Source organism: Cydia splendana, chromosome 1 (assembly GCF_910591565.1).
Source record: "Cydia splendana chromosome 1, ilCydSple1.2, whole genome shotgun sequence".
Classification (NCBI taxonomy): domain Eukaryota; kingdom Metazoa; phylum Arthropoda; class Insecta; order Lepidoptera; family Tortricidae; genus Cydia; species Cydia splendana.
Window position 1 is genome coordinate 9,120,990 of NC_085960.1, and position 25,707 is coordinate 9,146,696.

A 25,707-nucleotide genomic window follows, 5' to 3' on the forward strand; every position below is an offset into this window, starting at 1 on the left:
CGTTTCGTTCGCTACTGAGCGTTAACGATTGCACGTTGGCTATGTACCGGACTGGTGAAAATGGTGAAATAATAGTGGTGAATTGGCCTTGGCGTAGGCCAAGGGGGATTTTGAGTATTTTCTTAGCGTCCTACAATGGAAATCCTGTAATTTAACCTTCAAGATCCATCTCTGTATTGTTTTTAACATGTGGAAATATGTATCACGCCGCATCAGGGACACGTTAGAGAGGAACGTTGCCCATTTCGACAGACGTAGTACTACAGGTTATGGAAACACAAATGGTTGTTCTGAAGATAAGGATAAGCGATCTCCTTCATGCCGTTGGTATTCGAGATGCTGTGGCTCTTATCAAAATGATAACAACACCAACAGTAATAGGTGGAACTTCGAACAGCTAAACCGCAGTTGGATAGGTGCCATCACATGGGTAAGCAATACAGTTTATTTATACTGTTGAGCTAGGAGCTTCTTAATAAAACAATAATCGGAGCAATAATGAACATTTATTCAGAAATAAACCACTTGAGTGTAGATATTTACGCGGCCTCATATAGAATTACAGTTTATTTTATGGATGTATAATAATATATCAATGTATACATTTAATAATAGCTATATCGATTCATGTTACTGTTTTTGTTTTACAGAGCAGTGCCCTAGTTGTTGGGTGGTATGCCAGTCAACTGCTTCACTTAAAATACAAGTACCATCTCAAGGATTCCTCTACGAAATGTCCATCAATAAATGGCATATTTTCTGCTTTGTATCCATATGTGAAATTTGTTAAGAAAAATGATGGAGTCTTAAAACCTATTCCTAACATTGAGAATGTGTTAAGGGGCTTTACTCCTACAGTACATTTTATAACAAATGAACATGCTGAAGAGAAACATCATAATTCAAGCAGTGGTGCTTGTAGTACTGATTCATCAGAAAATGATTTAGGAGAAGTTCTCAATTCCATTGAGAACAAATTAGGGCTCGCTGCTCTTGAAAATGGCCACCACCAAGATGGCTTGAACCTTCTCAGGTTTGTATAACTAACAAATAATCTCAACCTAAATAGGCAACTTGCAGAAGGTGCCCATTTAGGTTAGGAAATGGGCAATATAACATTAAAACCTTGATAGTTAAAAAAAAACTTGATAAAATAAAATAAATAATCAAAACTAATTGGGACCAAGAGTAGTTTGGATGATCAAAATGTTTTTGAGATGAGTATACAGACTTTATAAACTTGCCGTGACGCCCTTGGTGAATGCACTCGCGTAACGCATTCACTGCCAGGGGGCGTGGCCTAGGAACAATCTTGTATGACGGTGGACGCACATATGCGTCGGGGGCAGTGAATGTGTTAACTGTAAACATGGCATTTATTATCGTTTTATTATAATCTAACTGGTTTGTTTGTTTTAGGTCCGCAGCAAATCGTAACCATGCACCAGCTCAGTACAATTTAGGGTTGTGTTATGAGATGGGTCTTGGAGTTGCTGCTGACGAAAAAATGGTATAGAAAGCTTTCTACATTATTTTGACTTCATTTGACACTTCCCTTTAGTGTTAGCAACACATTGCTGTGTACCTACAAAGTCAGACTGACAAAATTTTTACTTAAGGTAAAATTATAGAAGTTAATGCGGCCAAATCCGTCTGCGGGAATTTCCGTACATGACGGCTTTTTTTCAAACATTAATACACAATTATTATCTTCAACAACAAAGCAGCTCAGCTCTTGCTTTTAGTTTCAGCACTTCAGCAGTCAAAAGTAGGTGCGCTCAATAGAGCATGGGCAATAGCCCATGCTTGAAAAAAGTAAGATAAATATGCTTGTGTACGGAATTTCTCGCAGACGGATTTGGCCGCATTGACCTTACGGAAAGTTTTCTGTTTTCAAAGTTCAGTATTTCCTTAGTTGATATATGGGCCGAATTTTTATTCGTAGATTTGGATAAAATTTGGCCGGTTTAAAGAGCTTCATTCTGGGTGTAACAAATACAGAAACCCAATTTGTGACAAAAAAATGTTTTCGTTTAGTTACGAAAACACCGGTGTTTTCGTAACTTGGTGAAATTTCTATTATTATGTAAGTATCTTATATACTCTCTATCTCAAATTTCAACTTAATTGGTCCAATAGTTTCGGAGAAAATAGGCCGTGACAGACAGACAGACGCACGAGTGATCCTATAAGGGTTCCGTTTTTTGCTTTTGAGGTACGTAACCTTAAAAATGGCCTGTATATACGTATTTTAGTATAGAACATTTTTGTACTCAGGCTATGGAGTTGTACCGATCAGCCGCTGCTCGGGAACACCCTGCAGCCCTTTACAATTTGGGGATCTACTATGGGCAGGGCAGAGGAGGCCTCAAGCGGGATGTAGCCACTGCCACTCGTTTGCTTCGTCTAGCTGCTGTGCAGGTAACTAAATTGTAACCATCTAAACCCACCCAGTATGGTACAGGAAAACGACGCAGAAGGTAACAGTGATGAAGCTTGGCAGCCTTCAAAGAACTGCCTGTGTCATCGTCACTGGGGCCATGTCATCCTCCCCGACGGCAGCCCTAGAAGGCATACTAAATCTACCGCCCCTCCACTTGCATCTAGAATTGGAGGCGAGATCTAGTATGCTTAGAATAGCGGGCGCGAGGAGAGGTAATTGGTTATCGCAAACTCTGAGACTGTTCAATGAATAAGTGTACGATATTCCTGTTCTTGGGATGCCATCCGACACTATGTCACCCAAATTTTGTCCACTCAAACTTTACTCAGTGGAAATCCCCAAACGGGAGGACTGGTCAAACAGTCAAATTAAGTGGAAAGAAGGAAGCCTGAGGTGGTACACTGATGGCTCCAAATCCGGATCTGAAGTAGGTTGCGGAGTATACGGTGAAGCGCCTAGGAAAAGCATCCTTAAACCTAGGACGTTTTTGCTCTATATTCCAGGCAGAGATATACGCCATTCTATACTTGGTCAAGCAGATCTTGTCAGTAGAAAAAGGCGGCAAATTTGAAAAATGTAGGCGCGAAGGGATATCGTCTCATAGAAAATTTGAATTTCGCGCCTTTTTCTACTGACAAGATTTGCTTGACCATCTATAGAATGTGCGTCAATCAATCTGCAAAGCAACTACGGCAACCATACTATCTATATCCATTCGGATAGCCAGGCGGCACTCTTAGCTCTAACCTCCGATGTCACCACATCGAGGCTGGTTGAGAACTGCAGGCAACTATTGAACAACCTTGGAGCCAGGAACAAGGTTGTTCTACGTTGGGTCCCAGGGCATGCGGGTATCGTAGGAAACGAGAAGGCCGACGAACTCGCGCGAGCAGGGGCTAAGGGGAAGAACTACAGTCCTGAGCCCTTTTGTGGTATCCCCAAAAGCCTAACGCGGCTCACCCTAAAGACCTACTGTCACTACAAAACCATTCAATTCTGGAGAGATGAACCATTCCAAAGCGCTTATCAAGGCCTTCAGCAAAAAGGCGTCCTCGAACGCCTTAGCGCTGTCTAGGAACCAACTGCGCAACTTGGTAAGGGTGCTTACCGGGCATTGCGGCCTAAATAAGCACATGCACACCATGGGGAAACGTGACATAGGGTGGTGCAGACTCTGCATGGAGGCAGAGGAGACGCCCTTGCACATCCTCACAGAGTGCCCTTGCCTAATGCGTACTCGTGACCTAATCTTGGGCGGACACATATTACGCCCGGAGGAGGTAAAGTCTCTCGAGACCAAAAGGATCCTGCAGCTATTTGAAGTTGCAGGGTTGGATCGAGAGTTGTAGTAGGTGGCGATCACAATAGATCAGGAATGGTCGCAGTGATACATAGGCTTTGTAGCCTTATATAGCCCCTAATAAAGAAGAAGAAGAAACCCACCCTTTGAGCACGTTTGTAGACAGTGACGCCTGCAGACTGTGTGGCCTTAAGGCGGACTCAAAAACGTACAGCCTCTGTGGCCTTAATGCGGACTCAAAACAACTTGCGGCTGCGACTTGCGTCGCGCTGCGCGACCGGCAGTAATAAATGGCATATACTCATCTATGGCAGGGAGTTAGACGACCAAGTGCGGACGGGCTAGCCTGCGTTTCGGTTTCGGCCGAGCTGAATGCACGGCGACAGCGCGATGTACTCATCACGGACTAAACGCGTCTTGGTGTCGCCAAGTCTCCGAGGCCATGGCCAAGCTCCACATGCGTTCGGTCCGCATGTACATAACTAAATTTAAAAATACCAATAGGCAATTTTTACAAGTTTTAAGTTCACACGATGTGAATCATTTTATTATGTTGTATTTCTAGGGTCAGCAAGATGCCATTACAGCTCTAAAAGAACTTGAAGAAGACATCGTTGAAGCAAAGCCGAGGAACGAAGACGACCGGTCGACGTATGCCTATCCGTCTGCGCCATACCTACATAATGACAATAGTAATATTGTGCCAGCCCACGCTACTCTTTTTGTTGAAAATGCACAAATGCTTCGTCCTCAAATTTATTAATTTTTCTTTGTTGGGTCGACTATAAAACGTTCCGACGTATTTTTGTTATTTTAATCAATTATTTTGTTAATAAGCCATTTAGTCGAACAATCATCCTATAAGGGGTCATCCATTAATTACGTCACACGAATTTCTAGGTTTTTTTACCCCTCCCCCCCTCCTTGTCACACTTGGTCACATTTGGCAAACCCCTCCCCCCTGGTGTGACGTCACATTTCTTCAACGAAATCGGCAAATATTTATTTAATATTTTATCAAAATATTTTTGACAAAAGAAATATTAGTAATTTTATAACTCAAAACTAATTAAGAAATAAAATTAAACGAATAAAAATGATTATCGTTTCAAAACCTTGTTATTTAAATGATAATTAGCGTATAAAATAATTTAAATACATTTTCGGTTACTGATGAAGTTAAAGTGACGTCACAAAGTTTATGACTCCCCCCTCCCCCTTGTCACAACATGTCACATTTTCTTGACCCCCTCCCTCCCCCTAAACGTGTGATGTAATTAATGGATGACCCCTAATGCGTATTTCGTTTTAAGTTTACCTATTAGTATTTTAAAAGATATATAAGTACAGTATAACCCACTTAAGAGGATTCTGAAGGGAAGGCAACAAAAACGGGAAAGCGTAGGTATTAACTGAGAAAATAATGGTAAAAACAAGTTGCATAGACCGGTTAGAACCGTGTTAACGGGAATAGTTGTTTGTTTTACAACGGGGGCAAAGTTGTTGTTTAACCGCTCATGCTAATATTGATACCCGAGCAAGCGAAAGATTTCAAAATTGAACCACGAGCGTAGTGAGTAAATTGAAAGATGTAATTACACGTAAGGTGATACAAAAACATGTAATTAGATGTTAAAAGAATTGGTACTAGAAATAAAATCATTAACCAAATTTAAGTTTTCCTTATAATAATTATGATCAGTAATTGACTAATATTGATTTATGCGTAGTGCCTTTTAACGGTGGCGGGATTATTTGTGTGACTTAAACAATGAGAGTTCGTTTTGCTTTTTAGCACGAATCTTTTGGTAAATGATGTTATGTATGTTGAAAAATAATAGTGTGGCCGAGAATGTCTTTTTGAGTCTAAATTGAATGAGGTCTGGTCTACTCAAAATTACGCTGCTAGATTTACGTTTAAAAGATTCATTAATTTTAGTTGTAGAACTAGTCCTGTTTGAAGTCTTTGCACGGCTCTAAACATCTAGAGTCCTTTAGAAAGATTTTGTCATTAATTGTGATAGTTAGGTAGGTATTTGTAAAATTTCATGTCTTTTCTGGAAAGCACTCAAAAGAATATTCTAGATCTGGGTTTAACGTTAAACTCGCCTTTAAGGGTTGGAAACTTTCCATACGAGGAAGGGCACACGTGATTTATTTCGTGAGGCTAGTCAAACGTTTAAACAGTCCTTACTTGTTGTTTACTACACTTATTATTTTTTGTTAATTTAGAAAAGCAATCCGAAATAAAACGTTATCCCTATAACGTTGAAATTTGTTTTATGTATAATATATTAATATAGGTACATACAAATGTATGTTTGCATACAAAATGTTTAGTGTGATGTCTTCGATTGATGCTTATTGTAAGGTAATATGTACTTTTATTTTGAAATAAACTGCAACTCTTGTTGTTTTACTTTATTATTTTTCATTTTACATAATATATACAAGTTTAAAATACTTAAATTCTCTGTAACACAGATAATTAGTGTAAATGATATACAGTCAAGATTTCTGGCATCACCACCAAGCACCCCATACATACCTATTTTATTATTTACTGATACGTTTGCAAACAACTTTAATCAAATTCAGTACTTTTAAGTCCGACATGAAATTGCAGGATGCACATTTTTGTACTTTGAGAAAACACTCATATAAACGTTTTAATTCAACATCTTGGTCCTTACACTTGTCAGAATCACCGCAGTTTTTCGAAGCATAGCATCATAACTAAGCGGCTTGTATAAATTATAAAAAGATTTCCATATCTACCATTGAAAACAATTGAAGGGGTGTTTACAAAAACAACATAACTGCTTAGAGCGGTTGACACTTTTTTAAGAACATTGTTAATCGTTTCAGGTGTCAACCAGTGTAGTCAGTTATGTTGTTTTTGTAAACATCCCTTCAATTATTAACACATTCACAAGTTCAAGTCCACAATATAGTATTTTGAGCCGATTACGCATTGACGTATTATATCTAAACTAAAGACTGGCCTTACGGGCACTAAAAATGGTACTAGTTCAGCGGTGTCACTCACGAATTCGAGCCAATCGTGCAGCCTAACGCAACTAGTTGCGACCAAACGCGCGCGTGATGCGGACTCGTCAACCAATCGCGTGCGTGATGCGAACTCATCAACCAATCGCGTTGTAGCGGTGTCACACACTGGCCCCATTCTTATTGCCCGTAAGGCCAGTCCTGAGATATATACGTCAATGCGATTACGTAAATAATCGTTTGTTATATTTATCTCCCATGAAGAAGTTGGATGTTGCTAAATTAAACTGTCTGCTTCAAAGAATGTCCTTTACCTGCAACAAAATTTATTTTGTTTTAAATCCACTACGAAACTAGCCACCTTTCCGTGGAGTAACGGGCATAGTATAAATCTAGGTAAAATGCTATGTTAGCTATGTATGACTTATAAAGTAAAATTACTTTATATTTAACAACGAAATGTCAAATTTTTTCTTTCATTACGTTCTATTATAACAATGTATGATGCAGAGCTGGATATTATATAAATAATTATGATTCACAATTTAGTCATGCTAAATAAGTAAAGGCCTCGATCCTTTTCAGAGAACTCTCACATTTTTTAAAGAAAAAAACAAGATGCATTTTCTTCATGTAAAATTCATGGGTTCGGTAGGTACACCATATAATAATTCTTCTTGTCCTTACTGATACTAGTATTTTGAGGGAGTCTTTATTCGAGTCTTGTCGAGTTGCGCTTAAAACTCAGACTAGACTCTGGAATTAAAAACACCGAAGTTTTTTTAGCGCAGTCTCGTAAAAACGAGTCTCGTGGAGCGTGGGGCTTGGGGCGCTGAGCGCTCACCGTGGAGGGTTCAGTACTTGCGGTAGTCGCGGGCCGGCTGCGCGTAGCGGTCGGGGTAGGCGGCGCCGGGCGGGGGCGGCTGGTAGGCGGGCGGGTAGCGCTGCTCGTAGGCGCCGTAGCGCGCCTCGCCCGACCACGCCTCGCCGCTGCCGCCGCCGCCGCCTCCGCTGCTGCTGCCGCCTGAGGGGTCATCGGACGTTTTAGTTGTGGCATAAGCTTACTGACCCTACTGTACTAGTCGACTGGTCAAATAAATCCTAAATCTTAACACACCTTTGTTACCATGGAAATAAGGATGTAATGTAACTATGTACTTAATGTTGACTGTAATATAAAAACTACAATTGTTCGTAATAGGCTAAAGATAAACTTTATAAGATTCCGAATCTGGGTGAAGTATTTTCCCGGCATGATCCCATTCTCGAATTAAAATGTATATCAAAATAATAACTATTTCACCGCACCGCACTTGTATCGTAAATAAGTATTCTCGCTTCACAAAACCAATAGTTATTTCTGCAAGTAAAAAGTTGCCGCGAGTGCAGTTTTAAGAGCGACAAACACCTTCTACTATCGTGACACTGATATCCTATCCTTATTACTTGATACATTATTCTGGGAGCCGTTCGTTAGCGGCGGCCAGAATGGTAGGCCACAGTGGAGGTTTAAAATAAATCTAAGAAAAATTGTAGAACGTGAATCGATTGACGCGCCGAATGTATAGCAAACTTAACACATTATCTTATCTTTATCTCAGTTTACATCTCACGTTCGCATCAGAATCGAAACATCGTTTTAAACATCTGGAATACTATCAGCATGGAATATTATATTACCTATTCACTCGTGTTTCTAATGACATATTTAAAAACGAACCTTTGGCGGGCGGCTGCGGGTCGGGGTAGCGCGTGGCGGCGTGGGCGTGGGCGTGCTGGTGCGGCCAGGCGCGCGCGTCGGGCTTGGCGGGCGGCGAGGGCCGGTAGCGCTCGCGCGCCTCGTAGCGCGCCGGCTCCTTGGCGCGCGTGCCCGGCGGCAGCGGCTGCCGCGCCTCCTCCGAGCTGCCGTTCGGGTACTTCATGCTGCCGGCTGAGGGCCACACCGGCGTTAGCGTTACGGGGGAGGGAGTGGAGGGACGTGCCGCGGATCGGCCCGCTTGGGGCCGAGGTCCGAAATATTGAGCGCCTCTTTTTCATTCGTGACTATTATTTTAAAGTTTTGTATGACGGACGTGTGCCTGCCGGTCGTTAGTCTGCAAAATTTGCGACGTTTGCCGCGAATGACCGGATGGACTAACCTAGTACTCTAAAAGAGGTGCTAAATTTTCTAGCCGAGGCTGTAAACATGCTGAGAAATCGATAAGTCAAAAAAAATCTCTAATGAAATGGGACGAATATCATTTTAACAGCAGACTTATTATTCACTTTATAAGGGTGAAGTTGTATACTCCAGTGTTTTATCAAACTGTGTGAGCTGGATATGCATCTCTAAATAGCTTTTACTACGGGATCAACTCCGCGTGCGATAAATGGGACAAATTGAATAGTAAATAAAATAAACGACATACATATAGGTCTATTACCGGCGACGTGTCTCGGGTAGTCCCGCTTGTAGTCGCGGTCGCGATCGCGCTTGTCGGAGCGGTCGTAGCTCGCCGGCATCTCGAACCGCGGCGGCGGCGGCGCCTCGAACTGGCCTCGGCTTGATGACTACGGAAAAAACATCGTCAACATTAGAGGACAATACAATTTATTAACAATAAGAAAGTGCAGAGTAGTATCTTGCTTTACCTTTAACACTCTCGCTTTAACTTTAATACTTGTGAAGTGAGTCCGTATTGAGATAGAGGGACACGGGACACCATAGTGGTACAACCGGTCACCGCAACCAACAAAATGTGTACAATACGGCTTTATGGAGGGTAAAATTGAAATAAATTAGGGCAAACGCCGACAAGGAAAACCAACTGCACGCTGGGATGAAGACATTAAAAAAATTGCCGGGCCGAACTGGCAAAAAACTGCTCGTATTATCTCGGAAACGTTCGTATTTGTCATGCTACTTCAGTCAACCTCAGTAGGTACTTTTTGTACCGAGACTGACTGAAATAGCAAGACACGTTCGTACGTTTCCGTGAAAATACGATAGAAAATAATTATGCACTAAATCTGTAACAAATAGTAGGAAATAAAAAGCTTTTTATTTTTATTTATTTATTATTCGCGGTAAGTAGTAAGAGCCTCGGACTTCCCAATTTTCATGTACGGAGCAGAAACTTGGACAGTACTCGCCAAAGAGAGACAGAGGATAGACGCATTAGAAATGTGGTGCTGGAGGCGAATGCTTAGGATACCCTGGACAGCCCGGCGCACAAATTCTCTCACAGCTTGGCATCAAAACACGTCAGTCCACTATATGCCAACATCGGCTGCTATTTTACTTTTGCCATGTTATGCGTAGAGGTGATGAAAGTTTGGAGAAAATGGTCGTGCTCGGAAAAGTGAAAGGCGAAAGACCGCAGGACCCCCCACCAACTTGATGGTCCGACCAGGTTCAGAAGGCCACCTCAAGCAAACTCCACCAAGCGGTGAGGGCTAAGGGAGATCGAGACCGATGGAGACAAATTATAGGAGCTGCAAAACCAAATGAGGGACCTACAAAGAAGATTATTCGAGGTAGAGGGAGACAGCGACAGTCGAGACAGAGAGGGTGTGTGTCGAGTAACTTACACTGACCATGGGCGGCGGCGGCGGCCGCTTGTGGCGCGGCTCGCGCTCGTAGTTGTCGGGCGGCGGGCTGGCGGCCGTCTTACGGTAGGCAGCGCTACTCTCGTAGCCGCGCTTGCGACGCTCCTCCTCCAGGCTACGAACACGAATACGAAGTTATTAAAGCATGATTATATGAGAGCGAATGTACGAATAAGTAATACTTCTAGTTTCTTACACTGTATCTCAAGTACCTACCTAATACACTCGGCGTCACGGAAATCGCACACCCACCGATTTTTGTTTTAAGCGAATATAGCTCTTATCATATGTATTATACCCTCACAATATATACATCATTTAAAAGCACAATTAATAAGCATTAAAACATGAGTAAAGCATTTTTGGGAAAAATAATAATAATCACGAAATTACGGCGTTCTGAAAGAACACCTACAATACGCGTTGTAAGGGTCGCTAGTTGCGTTACCTTGGATAGGTTTAAAAGGGGGGGTAAAAGTGGAATATGGGTCATTCGGTATCCAGAGTTCACAGAGGTCACACCGGAACAGCTGGAGAAAGAAAACACCCCAAGAAAATGGATACCACGGAAGCAGAAGCAGCTCAAGCAGTAGCCCTGGTGGAATCAGGAATGACGCAGTCTGCGGTTGCTCGGCAACTCAACATAAGCCGTTTCCGAGTTCTCCGAGCAGTTCATCGATTCCAGAGGACTAGAAGCTTCACCAGGAAGCCTGGATCCGGAGGACAACGCTGCACTTCCGAAAGAGACGACCGCTTTATTGTGTCGACGTCTTTGCGGAACCGTTTCTCCAACGCTGTCCAGCTGCAGCAGCAGCTGCAAGCAGTTCGGAGAACGGTGGTGAGTGTCTCTACAGTAAGAAGAAGGTTGCGGGAGAAGAAGATCATGCCCCATAGAGCGGCTACGGGTCCCAAATTGACGGCAGAGCATCGGCGAGTCAGACGTGAGTTTGCTCGCGAACACAAAGATTGGACGGTCGACCAATGGAAGGCTGTCCTCTTCTCCGATGAGACCAGGGTGTGCCTGTTCTGCAACGATAGGCGCAGAAAAGTGTACAGGAGGCAAGGGGAACGTTATTCACAGGCCTGTCTTGAAGAAACCGTCGGATACGGAGGAGGATCCTGCATGTTCTGGGGTGGCATTTCCCTCGCCGGCAAAACCGAGCTCGTTTGTGTTTCCCGCACTGGTGGTGGTCGAGGCCAGGGATCCATGACTGCTCATCGGTACATCACAGAGATCCTGGAGGACCATGTGGTTCCATACGCCGAATTTGTCGGTCCTGGATTCACATTCATGCAGGATAACGCCCGCTCCCACACAGCGTTGATTGTTCGGGACTACCTTGATCAGGTTGGGATCACCGTCATGCAGTGGCCAGCAAGGAGTCCGGACCTGAATCCCATAGAGCACCTTTGGGATCAGCTAAAACGGAAGGTGCGGTCACGTAATCCTGCACCTGCGACCCTGGAACAGCTTCGAGATGCCGTCATTGAAGAGTGGGATGCTATTCCTCAAGAATACGTCGTGTCTCTCGTGAGGTCCATGAAGGCTCGCATGGAGGCAGTCATTAAGGCCAGAGGAGGCAACACTAGGTTTTAAGTTTAGTTTTAGGCATTTGTATTCCGATATTTGTTGATTTTATTGTGTTTTAATTTGTTGATTTTTTTGCATGAATATACGATTTTTATTTCTTATTAAAAAAGGTGCCTTTTTTTTACTCTTTAGTAACTATTGCATTGTTTTTAAATGAAGGGTTAAATTCTCTTTAAAATGATCCCACACACTCATACTTTACCTTCAACAACATAAGGTTTATAACGGCTTGAAACAAAAATCCGTGGGTGTGCGATTTCCGTGACGCCGAGTGTATATAACCAACCATTATAAGTTGTTGACACCGGGAGTCCTGGGTTCAAACTTCAAACCCCGGCTCGTACCGATGAGTTTTTCGAAACTTATGTACGAAATAAATCATTTGATATTTACCAGTCGCTTTTCGGTGAAGGAAAACATTGTGAGGAAACCGTATTAATCCCAATAAGGCCTAGTTCACCCTCTGGGTTGGAAGGTCAGATGGCAGGCGCTTTCGTAAAAACTAAAGCCTACGCCAGTTCTCGGGATTAGTTGCCATGCGGACCCCAGGCTCCCATGAGCCGTGGTAAAAATGCCGGGACAACGCGAGGATGATGTATCATCATCATCATAAGTTACTGTAAAGGTAGCCCAGCTATTGTTTTTATTTTTGTATCTCCGTTACAAACTCTCGGGTTTTTAAGCCCGGTCATTTATAAGGCGTGCGTGGGGATATAGATCCAACACGTAGAGGCCGTTTGGAGAGCTTTGATGTCATGTAGAACGCCTGCTGGAACCCATTCACGGGTACATAAATAGATACCCGTAAACCGGTTTCAGCAGGCATTGGGAGCTATTATAGAAAAATGGAAAGAGTCCTGGTCTATGGTTTAAATTTGGGTGGAAAATAAATCTGGGCTATTGCTAAGAGTTCCGGACACCTGCCATAACATTGTGTTATACAGTGTTATCGAGGCAGGCGGTGACTCCGCCACTTATTTTTGTTATTATTATTATTTATTTTATTCATTTGGAGATCCAACAGCTATGACAATAATATAGAAACTGTAATAGATACAGGAAGCCAATTACAGGAACTCCAGGTAGTGACATAATACTGAACTAACAGGTAATACTTAAAACTAAGGTTACGCACTATCACAACCACATATGTGAACAAAGCCAGTACAAATTGTATCTACTTAATAAGTATAATTTGAAAGTAAATAAGATACTAATTAACTAATAACATAACATAAAGAGGACTAAGGTAGAAATATTAATAAGTAATACACATGTAAGTAATAGGTATCCAAGAAGGCGACAACACGCTCACTCTAAAGACTCGAAATATCTCTGCACTAAATTACGTCTCACGCTAGGGATTCTACAGTTGAATATATCAATATCAAATTCTTTAGATAACTCATTTAGGTTCCGACTGGCGCGCGTTAAGAGCGCTCTTACAAGAAAAGTCGAAATAATGCAAAATTGATGATACTAGTCGACGAAATTCAGGACTTTGCGCTCATTATTAGAAACAATGAGTACTTGTTCCAGTAAAAGCGTCTTCTTATCTTTATAAATATCGTTGTAAATATTAGAAAAAGGACTTATTAAATTAGTAATGATTTTTTTTCTGATGGTCGTTTCCGAAAAACCCCGTGAAGCACTGAATGGCGAGCTCTTATTTGGAAATGTTGAGAATTTTACTCTGCTAAACCTGGCTATTTTGTATTACTAATACCCTGTACTTTAGGCATATCAAACTATATTTTTCCTACATACCTTTGAGAAAGAGAAAATCAAAGTAAAACGAACTCGATTTTCTCTCCGAAACAAGTGTCAATTCCTACGAAAATCTACTTAATATCGAAGTCATTTTCATACTCAAGCAATCTGCAACGTTTGCTTATACTGTTGGTATACATTAGTGTTTATGAAATTCTACTATAATTTTTTGGCAATTTTTTGAAAACTACTCTATATTACCGATGACGCGCGCTGCGCCAGCTCAGTGCCGCGGCAGAGCTTGTAGAGGCAGGACGTGTGTCGGTCGGCTCCGCACATTTTCAACGGCGACGACGAGGTTTTTTATCATTGTGTGCGGCGGGCGCCGTGTAAAACGCTATACTGTGTGCGTGTAAACCGCAACGAGAGACTTTGATCCTAGCACTGTTTTTATAGTATTATAATTTATAATGGTACAGTTTAATAAACTACCGGACAGGATTAAAAATATTTGAAACGACCTGACATTCTATATGTATTTATTTGACTCAAGATAGTACTCAGGGTCTGATGATGGAGCCGGAAGGTGGTCACCGGTACCAATCAACCATGCAACTAAACCACTTCGTGTTTAGGCTCGTTTTATTCATCTCAACAAGATCTTTGACAGAAGATAGTACTCAGGGTCTGATGATGGAGCCGGAAGGTGGTCACCGGTACCAATCAACCATGCAACTAAACCACTTCGTGTTTGGGCTCGTTTGATTCGGCTCAACAAGATCTTTGACTTAAGATAGTACTCAGGGTCTGATGATGGAGCCGGAAGGTGGTCACCAGTACCAATCAACAATGCAACTAAACCACTTCGTGTTTAGGCTCGTTTTATTCGTCTCAACAGGATCTTTGACTTAAGATAGTACTCAGGGTCTGATGATGGAGCCGGAAGGTGGTCACCGGTACCAATCAACCATGCAACTAAACCACTTCGTGTTTGGGCTCGTTTGATTCGTCTCAACAAGATCTTTGGCACAAGATAATACTCAGGGTCTGATGATGGAGCCGGAAGGTGGTCACCGGTACCAATCAACCATGCAACTAAACCACTTCGTGTTTAGGCTCGTTTGATTCGTCTCAACAAGATCTTTGACACAAGATAGTACTCAGGGTCTGATGATGGAGCCGGCAGGTGGTCACCGGTACCAATCAACCATGCCACTAAACCACTTCGTGTTTAGGCTCGTTTTATTCGTTTCTATAAGATCTTTGACACAAGATAGTACTCAGGGTCTGATGTTGGAGCCGGAAGGTGGTCACCGGTACCAATCAACCATGCAACTAAACCACTTCGTGTTTAGGCTCGTTTGATTCGTCTCAACAAGACCTTGGACACAAGATAGTACTCAGGATCTGATGATGGAGCTGGAAGGTGGCCACGGGTACCAGTCTACCATGTAACTGAACCACTTCGTGTTTGGGCTCGTTTGATTTGTCGCAACAAGATCTTTGACACAAGATAGTACTCAGGGTCTGATGATGGAGCCGGCAGGTGGTCACCGGTACCAATCAACCATGCCACTAAACCACTTCGTGTTTAGGCTCGTTTTATTCGTTTATATAAGATCTTTGACACAAGATAGTACTCAGGGTCTGATGTTGGAGCCGGAAGGTGGTCACCGGTACCAATCAACCATGCAACTAAAGCACTTCGTGTTTAGGCTCGTTTGATTCGTCTCAACAAGACCTTGGACACAAGATAGTACTCAGGATCTGACGATGGAGCTGGAAGGTGGCCACGGGTACCAGTCTACCATGTAACTGAACCACTTCGTGTTTGGGCTCGTTTGATTTGTCGCAACAAGATCTTTGACACAAGATACTACTCAGGGTCTGATGATGGAGCTGATAGACAGGTACCCGTCGCCACCTTCGCGCTCCATCATCAGACCCTGAGTACTACCTTGTGTCAAAGATCTTGTTGAGATGAATAAAACGTGCCTAAACACGAAGTGGTTTAGTTGCATGGTTGATTGGTACCGGTGACCACCTTCCGGCTCCAACATCAGACCCTGAGTACTATCTTGTGTCAAAGATCTTGTTGAAACGAATAAAACGAGCCTAAACACGAAGTGGTTTAGTTGCATGGTTGATTGGTACCGGTGACCACCTTCCAGCTCCATCATCAGACTCTGAGTATCACCTAGTGTCAAAGATCTTGTTGAGACGAATCAAACGAGCCTAATCATGTTACTACATGGTTGATTGGTATCCGTGACCACCTTAATCATCATCAGATCCTCAGTACCAGTTCGTTTTTAAACCCTCGTTGATACAAACTTTACAACCTATAGGTACCAAATGCAATGACGAAACATGTAAATAAGCGAGTAGGTACCTATAATTTCTTTCGAGTAATATACCTTCATAAGTACGAGTATGGGGCTATTCATAAATTACGTCGTTTCAAATGGGAGGAGTCGGGGGGGGGGGGGGGGGGGGTCTGGACTTCGGATGATGGTAACATGACGTAGGAGGAAACAGATTCATCCGAAGCTTGATTTTTGGATGATTTGAGGGGTGGGGGGGGTCAAAAATCGTCAAAAATAGATGACGTAATTTATGAACAGCCCCTATGTACATTTGCACTGCATTTAGTATTTTCGTACTTACCAAATAACAGTTTTAGAACTTTAAAAGTTAAGTACAGTTAGTGTTGTTATGGTTGACTTCAATATGCTTCGCGAAGGATCAAGAATGTTTAATCCATCATTGTAGTGCGAGTGTGGTAGAAGGGATCGGCATACTGAGCTCGCACGGCCTGCCGCAGCGCGTAAAATACCTAAACTCGCTCAACGCCGAAATGTAATAGCGCTCTTAAAAAACTATTGTCTGTATTTGAAAGATTTTGTTAGCATACTCACCGCAGTTGCGCGCGTTTGAGCTCGAGTCGTTCAAGTTCAAGTTTCTCGCGCTCCAGCCGGTGCCGCTCGCGCTCGAGCCGCAGCAACTCGTTCTTCTCACGCTCAATCTTTTCCCTGTAATCAAACGTAACTATTAATGTAACCCCAAATTACGTCGGATATCTGCTGTTTCCGAATTCCCGTAATAAAAAATAAATAAATAGTAGTACGAGTACTAGTACAATGTAAATAAGTAGTAGTACGATGATAAGAATCGGGTAGGGGAAAGTATTGGTAGCCTAATTGTTAAACAACAATCAACTTTCGGTGAAGGAAAACATCGTGAGGTAACCTGTCTAGACCCAATAACGAATAGCTTCCCGTTCAGGTCGGAGTGTCAATTCTCATGTGTCAATTTTTGGCATCAGGTCGCCGAGCGGACCCCAGTCTACCCAAGCAAAAATACCAGGACAACGCTACAAAGATGATGAGTCAGTGATAAGCATACCCCGGGGTTTTATACGAGGTGCTTCCCCTGGCGCTGGCGGCGCTCCCCTCTCCTCCTCGCGGGACCTTCCTGCACCACGGTGACAAGAGTTGGATTGGGAGTACAGACCTCTCGGCGCGCAACTTCTTGCGCTCCAGCTCGAGGCGGTGCTTCTCCTGGCGCTGGCGGCGCTCGCGCTCGCGCAGCGCGTCCTCGGCCGCGCGCCGCCGCCGCCCCTCCTCGCGGGACCTTCCTGCACCACAGTGACAAGAGTCGGGTCGGGAGTACAGACCTCTCGGCGCGCAACTTCTCGCGCTCCAGCTCGAGGCGGTGCTTCTCCTGGCGCTGGCGGCGCTCGCGCTCGCGCAGCGCGTCCTCGGCCGCGCGCCGCCGCCGCCCCTCCTCGCGGGACCTTCCTGCACCACAGTGACAAGAGTCGGGTCGGGAGTACAGACCTCTCGGCGCGCAACTTCTCGCGCTCCAGCTCGAGGCGGTGCTTCTCCTGGCGCTGGCGGCGCTCGCGCTCGCGCAGCGCGTCCTCGGCCGCGCGCCGCCGCCGCCCCTCCTCGCGGGACCTTCCTGCACCACAGTGACAAGAGTCGGGTCGGGAGTACAGACCTCTCGGCGCGCAACTTCTCGCGCTCCAGCTCGAGGCGGTGCTTCTCCTGGCGCTGGCGGCGCTCGCGCTCGCGCAGCGCGTCCTCGGCCGCGCGCCGCCGCCGCCCCTCCTCGCGGGACCTTCCTGCACCACAGTGACAAGAGTCGGGTCGGGAGTACAGACCTCTCGGCGCGCAACTTCTCGCGCTCCAGCTCGAGGCGGTGCTTCTCCTGGCGCTGGCGGCGCTCGCGCTCGCGCAGCGCGTCCTCGGCCGCGCGCCGCCGCCGCCCCTCCTCGCGGGACCTTCCTGCACCACAGTGACAAGAGTCGGGTCGGGAGTACAGACCTCTCGGCGCGCAACTTCTCGCGCTCCAGCTCGAGGCGGTGCTTCTCCTGGCGCTGGCGGCGCTCGCGCTCGCGCAGCGCGTCCTCGGCCGCGCGCCGCCGCCGCCCCTCCTCGCGGGACCTTCCTGCACCACAGTGACAAGAGTCGGGTCGGGAGTACAGACCTCTCGGCGCGCAACTTCTCGCGCTCCAGCTCGAGGCGGTGCTTCTCCTGGCGCTGGCGGCGCTCGCGCTCGCGCAGCGCGTCCTCGGCCGCGCGCCGCCGCCGCTCCTCCTCGCGTGCCGCGCGGGACCTTTCGCGCGCACGCGCCACGTCGCGCTCTTTCTGCACCACACGACACAAAGTTGTAATTAACACAGTTTTACAAAAAGAAATTGGGAAGAAAAAGAGAAAAAACCGGGCAAGTGCGAGTCGGACTCGCGCACGAAGGGTTCCGTACCATAATGAAAAAAAAAAACGGAAAAAAATGCAAAAAAAAAACGGTCACCCATCCAAGTACTGACCACGCCCGACGTTGCTTACGGTACGGAACTTTGGGTACGGAACCCTAAAAAGGAGTCTCGTCCCTTCTTTTTAGTGTTCCTGTTTTCTCAGAGACCGTTTGACGTAGATACCTAAAATTTGGAACAGTTATAGCAATTACCACCACTCATATTGTAAATAAGTCAAAACTGCTTATTTCTTATTTAAGGGGGAAATTTAGGGGGTTGAGAGAGGTAGGCTGAAATTTTTTTTATTTGTAAGAATCGTGTGGACCATTTGAAAGCTTGCAAAAAATTGAGTCGACGATTTTGACTTCATTTTAGAGTGCAATAGTTTCGATAAAAAATTCATTTAAAGTTGCAAGTTATCATACAAAAATTTTCACCTCTATCCTGGCGATTTTCTCGAAAACTATAGCTAACAGGCAACTGACCAGTCAATACCCAACATAAAGAAGCATGGAGACGGCGGGAAAATTATCAGCTTAACTTTATCTTTATTAGTTTTTCACTTGTACTATTGCTCTGTGCTAAAGCACTGACATTTTGCTAAAGCTCGGCCTTCGGCCTTCGCATTTAGACACTTGTACTATTGCTCTGTGCTAAAGCACTGACATTTTGCTAAAGCTCGGCCTTCGGCCTTCGCACTTAGACACTTGTACTATTGTTTTGTGTTTAAGCACTGACATCCTGGACGCTTCGGGCCTTCGGCCCTACGCGGAGCTCGGCTTTCGGCCTTCGCATTAGCTGTCCACACCACGTTTCACGTCAACCATAGCGGCTGTGTCGCTGATTCAGCCTGTCTCCATTTTTTTTTAGTAATATTCCGAATTCCATATTTACATATGTTGTTGAAAGTTTTTTCTGCCACCACAAACAAATTTGTCTCAGAATTAATGATATATTAAATATGTAGTAAAAACTACAAGGGTTGCGAAACTATCCTAAAAACAGGTAAACAACCTCTGTAAAATGTAACGATGCGAGCGGAACACTAAATGCCTCGAGTTATCTCGGGATTGGCCAAATTATTTCTTTTATGGTTTTCTAGCTTTTGCCCGCGACTTCGTCTGTGTGGAATTAATAATTTTGGTGGCTTCTTTTTTTATCCAATCAGCTTTTTATTTATTCCCTATACAAACTTCATTATTTGAAAGACAATTAATTATAACGCTTTGATAAAGTGTTAAGGCCATCATTGAATTTGAGCATAATGCTTATGACATCAATTCTTCACTTTTGGGAAGCTTTCCTGGATAAAAACTATCCTGTCCTTCCCTGGGACTCAAGCTATCTCTTTAAACTAAATCGGTTCAGCGATTTAAGGGTCAAAAGGTAACAAGTATGTCTGTACACTGTGATGTCAGGATGCTCAAATGGGTTTATTTAGAAGCGCCTCGCGATGTATGGCTCTGCCGTTTAGAATAATTTAGAAAATTAAAATGACTCCCTGGTCAAAATGTACACCTTTGCTACGCTTCGGTCAATTAATAACAAATAATAATGTTTAATTGTTTTCCCTTACCCATATCTTGGAAAATGAGAGGACTTCTCTTGGTGACCTTCTTCTTTCTCGACTTCTGGTGCTGCGTTTGGCTTTGTCCTGTTAACAAAGTTTTAGCTTAACTTTTAAAAGGCTAAACTACATAATCATTCGGTCATACATAACAATTCGGTCCAAAATCCAATTTTGGTGTATTATTACAATGTTGTTTTTTTTACACAATTTCTGTCGCCCCTCATTTTAATGTTTCCATCAGCTGAAAGCATTTTAACGTTAGTAATTAAATATATGGATAATCGTTATGAATGTATGTTGTTATTAATCTTACTTTGTCTTTTTGGTCTGCCTTGTCGCGCGTTTCTGATTTGGTGCTCTCTTCACCTGACACCTCTCCCTCTTTCCTTACTTTTTCAGTGCTCTTTTCGTTGCCTTCCTTGCCATCCTATAACAATTTCATACTGTCAAGATCACTAAATATGTGTTTTCTTTATGCAAAATTATTGTGTTCGACCTATTTATAAAGTTACCTCGTTTTCCTTATCTTTCGAGTCATCTTTACGATCGTTGCTCGATCTGCGGTCCGGTCTTGTCGGCTGCCTCCGAGACGATGATTCTGATTCAGACTTAGCCTTTTCGACAGAGATCATTCGTCCATGCAACTCTGTAGATTTAAAATAACAAAAGAAAAATAAGAAAACAACAATTCAAATGATGAAAAATATTACTTTAAAATACAGATAATAATGATAAAAAAGGCAAATAGTGACACTGACCAGTTCTATGCAAGTTCTTGATACAGTTTTCAGCGTCCTGGGCACTAGCCATAGTGACGTAGCCGTAGCAACGCGAGCCTGGGGTCCGAGCATTTGTAACTACTTTTGCTCCAATTACCTGCAAATGTCATTGTATTTTGTATAAAGTGTAATAAATTAATACCTTTTACAGTTTTATTCATTTTCGTTTGACACAAAACTTGAAATTGATGGTGGCCATAATAAATAGCCGTGTTCCGCCTTAAGTCTAAACAAGGGTCATAGCTTTCATAAAATGCATCAAGGAGATGCCCTTTACCTTCCCATGCTTGCTGCAGAGTTGCTTGAGGTCCTTGGCGCGCGTGTCGCCCGACAGGCCGCTGACCCACAGGTTGCGCGCGCCGCCCTCTTTGCCATCGTCCTTCTTCTCCTTTTTGTCACCCTCGCCATCCTTGTCCTGACCCTCTGCAAAATTAGACATTTAGTAATAAATGACAACCCTTCACTAAATTTGTATTTATGTAATACTTCATCACAATTAAATTCACCTTTAGCTTCCTTATCCGATTTATTGCAGTCATTGCTGAAAAACAAAAAGAAAGATCAGTAAACATATAAACTGTTTAAAAATTAGAACATGAACAAATTGCGATCACGATTGTAATAGGTGTAATGTGCAGTCAAGTAAAAATGAAGCGCGAGAAGTCGTTACATTGCGTCACACCCAATCAACTACAAAGTTTTGCACCATTATTACTCCTCTCGGTGACCGGAGCGAAGCGTGCTGGGGGCCAGGTACGCCTTCAATGATGCGGCACAGCTGCGCGCTCTTATTGTAACTATCTTCTTGAAGTCCTCTTCGGTAGCTGGGGCTTGAAGTCGCAGAAAGCGCAAACTCGTCGCACACACGAAACAGTCGTCCAATCCAAAGACATCGGAGACGCAGCGTCATCGCCGACCAGTCAAGGACCCTCCAGTTGGCGCCACACGACGACACGTGTTTGGTGCAAAACTTTGTAGCGATAACGTACTAGAGTATCAATCGTTCGAATCGGAGAATATAGATGCGCGGGGCGGCGTCGCGACGGCCGTTCGGCATTCACCAACCTAGTGGCGGCGGCTTCGGAGTTTACTTGTTGGTCATCGACGGCGGCGTCGCTCGGAGCGGCAGCAGGCGCTGGTGCAGCCTCGTCGCTCGGTGTGGGCTCCTCACTCGCGCCGTCATCTACGCCAGTACACGAGTCAGTCGTCGCCGGGGGCAGCGCGAGCCGCTCGTTAGGAGCGACCCGCCCTGCAAGCTTTCTATCTTCACTCAGGTCAAAAGTAGCAAGATGATTCTCTTCACATTTCTTCATAATGGGAAAAGTTATTTCATTTTGACCTGAAAACTTGATTCTATATTAGCACCACTGTCCCTAGGGATGGATTGAGTACCAGAGCAGAGTTGGAGCTCTATGTATGTTGAACATAAGTTTTGTACACTGCAAGGCATGTGAATTATGTCTTGATTTGTGACATGAGAAGAAGAACCATAACATTAACATTAGGATATTAGCTGAAGGAGTATGTTGTTCACTGGCATAGTCTGAAGACATAGACTGGTGGGTTCTCATCCTATACAATGCTTGTTTTGTTTTGTGGTATCACCACCAGCAGCGACTTCTCTATTGTGGTGCCTCCAATTTATACAATCTGAGTTTTTTCTTCATTGTCAGTCATCTCCATTCTTGAAGACAGCAGCACTCCTCAAGTATTTGCAATAGTTAAATATTTATAATCCTCAGCATATTAAATAATTAAACAATAAGTTTAAACACAAATAACAATTTCACTGAGCTTTCAATATACAGAATAGTTTGCACTTATTAATGGGACTGGGGAATCCAAATATGCCTAAAACTTACCTTTTTTGAGCTTTGCAGTAGAATCCGTCTGAAACAAGTAAATAGAGTATAGACAACAGCTGCTGCTGCATTCTTGGCCAGGCTCCAAACAATATACAGTTTGAATAGATTTATAGCTTTGATCAAGCTTATTACATGGAAAGTCATACAACTATTTTACATGTTAGACTTCTATGACAGTTATAAAAATAAAGATAACTCCATATGAACCAAAATAATTATATTTAACAGCAAAATTTAACAATTGTCTGTCTAGTACAATTTCTATTTATTAGTGACTAGAATAAATACATGGTTATAGCTTTGATGATAACCAATGGCTCAGTTAATCTACTTCCATCAGGAAGCCATTAGTTAGTTTAGGGGCTACTGAGGGCAAGGTGACAGTGACCCTAAAGAAATAAAACCGTACCTCTTCATTCAGCAGTTCATCTTCGCCAAGGTCCAAATTTATGCTATCCTCCTCCAAATTGTTTTCAGCTTTTTGATCTTCTTCCTCATTTTGTATATTGTCTGTGCAGGGTTTTTTGGGTGGAGATGTTTCAGGTTCTTCATTATTTTCACGTTTCCTGTTGATTTTTTCTGTCCCATCAACGTCCATAGTTTCCTGTGTCTTCTCCTCGGTAGCAGCCTTTGTATGGTTATCTTGCGTTTCAGAGTCATCCTCCTCTCCTGCGTCATCTTGAACAATCATATCTTCCATGGCGGGCGTTTCTTCAGCCTCTTGTTCCACCGTGCTCTCTGAACGTCGCGTCCTCTTCGATGGAGTTTTGCCCTCAGGTGTACTCAGGTCAAATTTGAATGTTTCAGGATCATGACCCTCTTCCTTTAAATGCTGTAACAAACGAGACTTATGTTGTAGTATTAATTGTGCAAATTCTTAGTGAGTAGTCAAAACTATAGCGTGACCGTAATCACTGTTACCACTAGAATACTTTGCAAATGTTAAATAACGCGATTGGGTTGAATTAAAGATAATGGTCTACCTTTGATAAACGCGTAATGAGTACACCGCGTACACCACTCTTATCTAGGTTACGCTTCTCCAACTCTGCACGCAAATCTATTACTCTTAGTTCGTCCAGTAAACGCTTTCGGTCGGACATGTTATTTTTGGATAGCTTCTAATAATAGATGGTAAATCAGTTATTTTAGCAACAATATTCCACAGAATAACAAGAATATACGAGCTTCCCCACTCGCTTCAATTTTCTTTACAGAAAATGGCGGCGTGTCCGGCGTGTCGGCGTATCCGAAAATGTAATGTTGCCACGTTTCAAAAATATTGTAATTCCTAGTTTACATGCGTAGCAGGCCTCGACAAGCCTCACCAAAGCTTCATTCTCAGGGGACGCAGCTTTGTGGTGGAATGAGATAGCAATATAGCTTGCTCTCTCTTGCGCTTGCTATCGGGTCCGATGCCCATGAGGCCCATGAGGCTTAACACATTCAATACCACTAAGTGCTACGGGTTACGCTCGTAGCGCGTAGCCACGGTTTCGTCGTATGTAGCGCGTAGTCGCTACGAACAGTGTACCCGACAGTCGGGTTCTTGGTGTTGAATGTGTTAACAGACTAGCGTACGGTAGTCTGTTACGGCTTTAAACCGCAAAAAATTAAAAGTGTTAACACACTATCGCACCGCACCACGATCTTGGTGCGTCGATCCCATAAGTGAGAGCGAGAAACAGATATCTCTTTCTCGCGACGCACCAAGGTCGCAATTATACCTTTATCATAGAAGGTAGGATCGTATAGAAGTGGTATACGCGTGCCTCCGTGAGGGACAAAACATATAATACGCAAATGCGACACTGTGATTGGTCGAATTTATTTGTTGCCCACACAGAACACCGCCTCTAGAAACCTAATATTGGCCATTTTGTTCCCGACGCAAATCACCAAACTGTGAGGTGCGGGAGGGGTGCTCACGGCGTTGCGATTGGTCGTTTTAAACATGGCGCGCTGACACGTGTAAATGTAGGGATGGGTCATGTTCATTACAGGTAGTGGGTACTGCTACCAGTGACATCGAAATTTATTGTGGTAAAATTGTTACCAATTTAGTATACTTAAAGTAAACTTACTTAATAATTATACTTATTGATTAATTTAATATTTAATTAAGTAATTTAACAATGTACCTGAAATTTTTACTTAACATATTAGGGCATTTCTGTTTAAAGTACCCAGAACTTGAATTTTAAAGTTTCGAATTTTTATATTATTTCCACTCAGAATCGCAATCTCTTTCGATACGAGAAAAAAGTGTCGCCAAAATCTCATACAATTATTTTTTTTTGTCCGTTTTATTAAGGTCATAGAAGGTTGTATTGAAAACATATTCAAATGGACCAATAACATATGCCTATTACAAATCAACTCCGAGTTCTCTCGCACTTCTTTGAAGTTCATCATCAGGTCCATCTCGTGACATGAGACCTAACTGCTCACCTAGAGAATTCTAAAAAACCCATACAACATATGTCTATCACAAACCAACACCGAGCTCCCTCGCACTTCTTTGAAGTTCATCATCAGGTCCATCTCGTGACATGAGACCTAGCTGCTCACCTAGAGGATTCTAAAAAACCCATACAACATATGTCTATCACAAACCAACACCGAGGTCCCTCGCACTTCTTTGAAGTTCATCATCAGGTCCATCTCGTGACATGAGACCTAACTGCTCACCTAGAGGATTCTAAAAAACCCATACAACATATGTCTATCACAAACCAACACCGAGTTCCCTCGAACTTCTTTGAAGTTCATCATCAGGTCCATCTCGTGACATGAGACCTAACTGCTCACCTAGAGGATTCTAAAAAACCCATACAACATATGTCTATCACAAACCAACACCGAGTTCCCTCGAACTTCTTTGAAGTTCATCATCAGGTCCATCTCGTGACATGAGACCTAACTGCTCGTAGACTCGTGCACACTGCTAACAGGTCGTAACCTTGGGCGCAACTGATCGGAGCGGCGCGCGAACAATCTTATATTTGACCTATACACCATACGGGCGGTGACCGCGAGTCGTCCTATAAGCTCGGTCTATAGGGGTTGGTCTGTGGTTGCCCACCATTGTCC

General features: G+C 43.6%; 2 protein-coding genes across 5 annotated transcripts; one reads left to right on the forward strand and one right to left on the reverse strand.

Annotated features, from left to right (window-relative positions):
- Nucleotides 1-69: 69 nt before the first annotated feature.
- Nucleotides 70-6,162, forward strand: LOC134795697 (uncharacterized). Its single transcript, XM_063767634.1, has 5 exons — nucleotides 70-430; nucleotides 651-1,033; nucleotides 1,420-1,510; nucleotides 2,278-2,421; nucleotides 4,309-6,162. The coding sequence occupies exons 1-5, from the start codon at nucleotides 188-190 to the stop codon at nucleotides 4,504-4,506; spliced, it is 1,059 nt and encodes a 352-aa protein (XP_063623704.1). The 5' UTR covers nucleotides 70-187; the 3' UTR covers nucleotides 4,507-6,162.
- LOC134794866 (SAFB-like transcription modulator) lies at nucleotides 6,150-23,841 on the reverse strand. Of its 4 annotated transcripts, XM_063766697.1 has the most exons (17): nucleotides 23,598-23,841; nucleotides 23,024-23,446; nucleotides 22,612-22,639; nucleotides 21,815-21,932; nucleotides 21,256-21,290; nucleotides 21,027-21,172; nucleotides 20,729-20,846; nucleotides 20,483-20,616; nucleotides 20,284-20,397; nucleotides 19,977-20,054; nucleotides 18,133-18,293; nucleotides 16,560-16,673; nucleotides 10,329-10,455; nucleotides 9,176-9,302; nucleotides 8,473-8,682; nucleotides 7,597-7,776; nucleotides 6,150-7,066 (listed from the first exon to the last, which is right to left on the reverse strand). In XM_063766697.1, the coding sequence occupies exons 1-16, from the start codon at nucleotides 23,715-23,717 to the stop codon at nucleotides 7,607-7,609; spliced, it is 2,223 nt and encodes a 740-aa protein (XP_063622767.1). In that variant the 5' UTR covers nucleotides 23,718-23,841; the 3' UTR covers nucleotides 6,150-7,066; nucleotides 7,597-7,606. The 4 variants fall into 4 exon arrangements, with proteins under 4 accessions (XP_063622767.1, XP_063622748.1, XP_063622758.1 ...); XM_063766678.1 differs by lacking the exons at nucleotides 6,150-7,066; nucleotides 7,597-7,776 and having other exon boundaries at nucleotides 8,536-8,682; nucleotides 9,161-9,302; nucleotides 17,318-18,293; XM_063766688.1 differs by lacking the exons at nucleotides 6,150-7,066; nucleotides 7,597-7,776 and having other exon boundaries at nucleotides 8,536-8,682; nucleotides 10,323-10,455; nucleotides 17,318-18,293.
- Nucleotides 23,842-25,707: the final 1,866 nt, after the last annotated feature.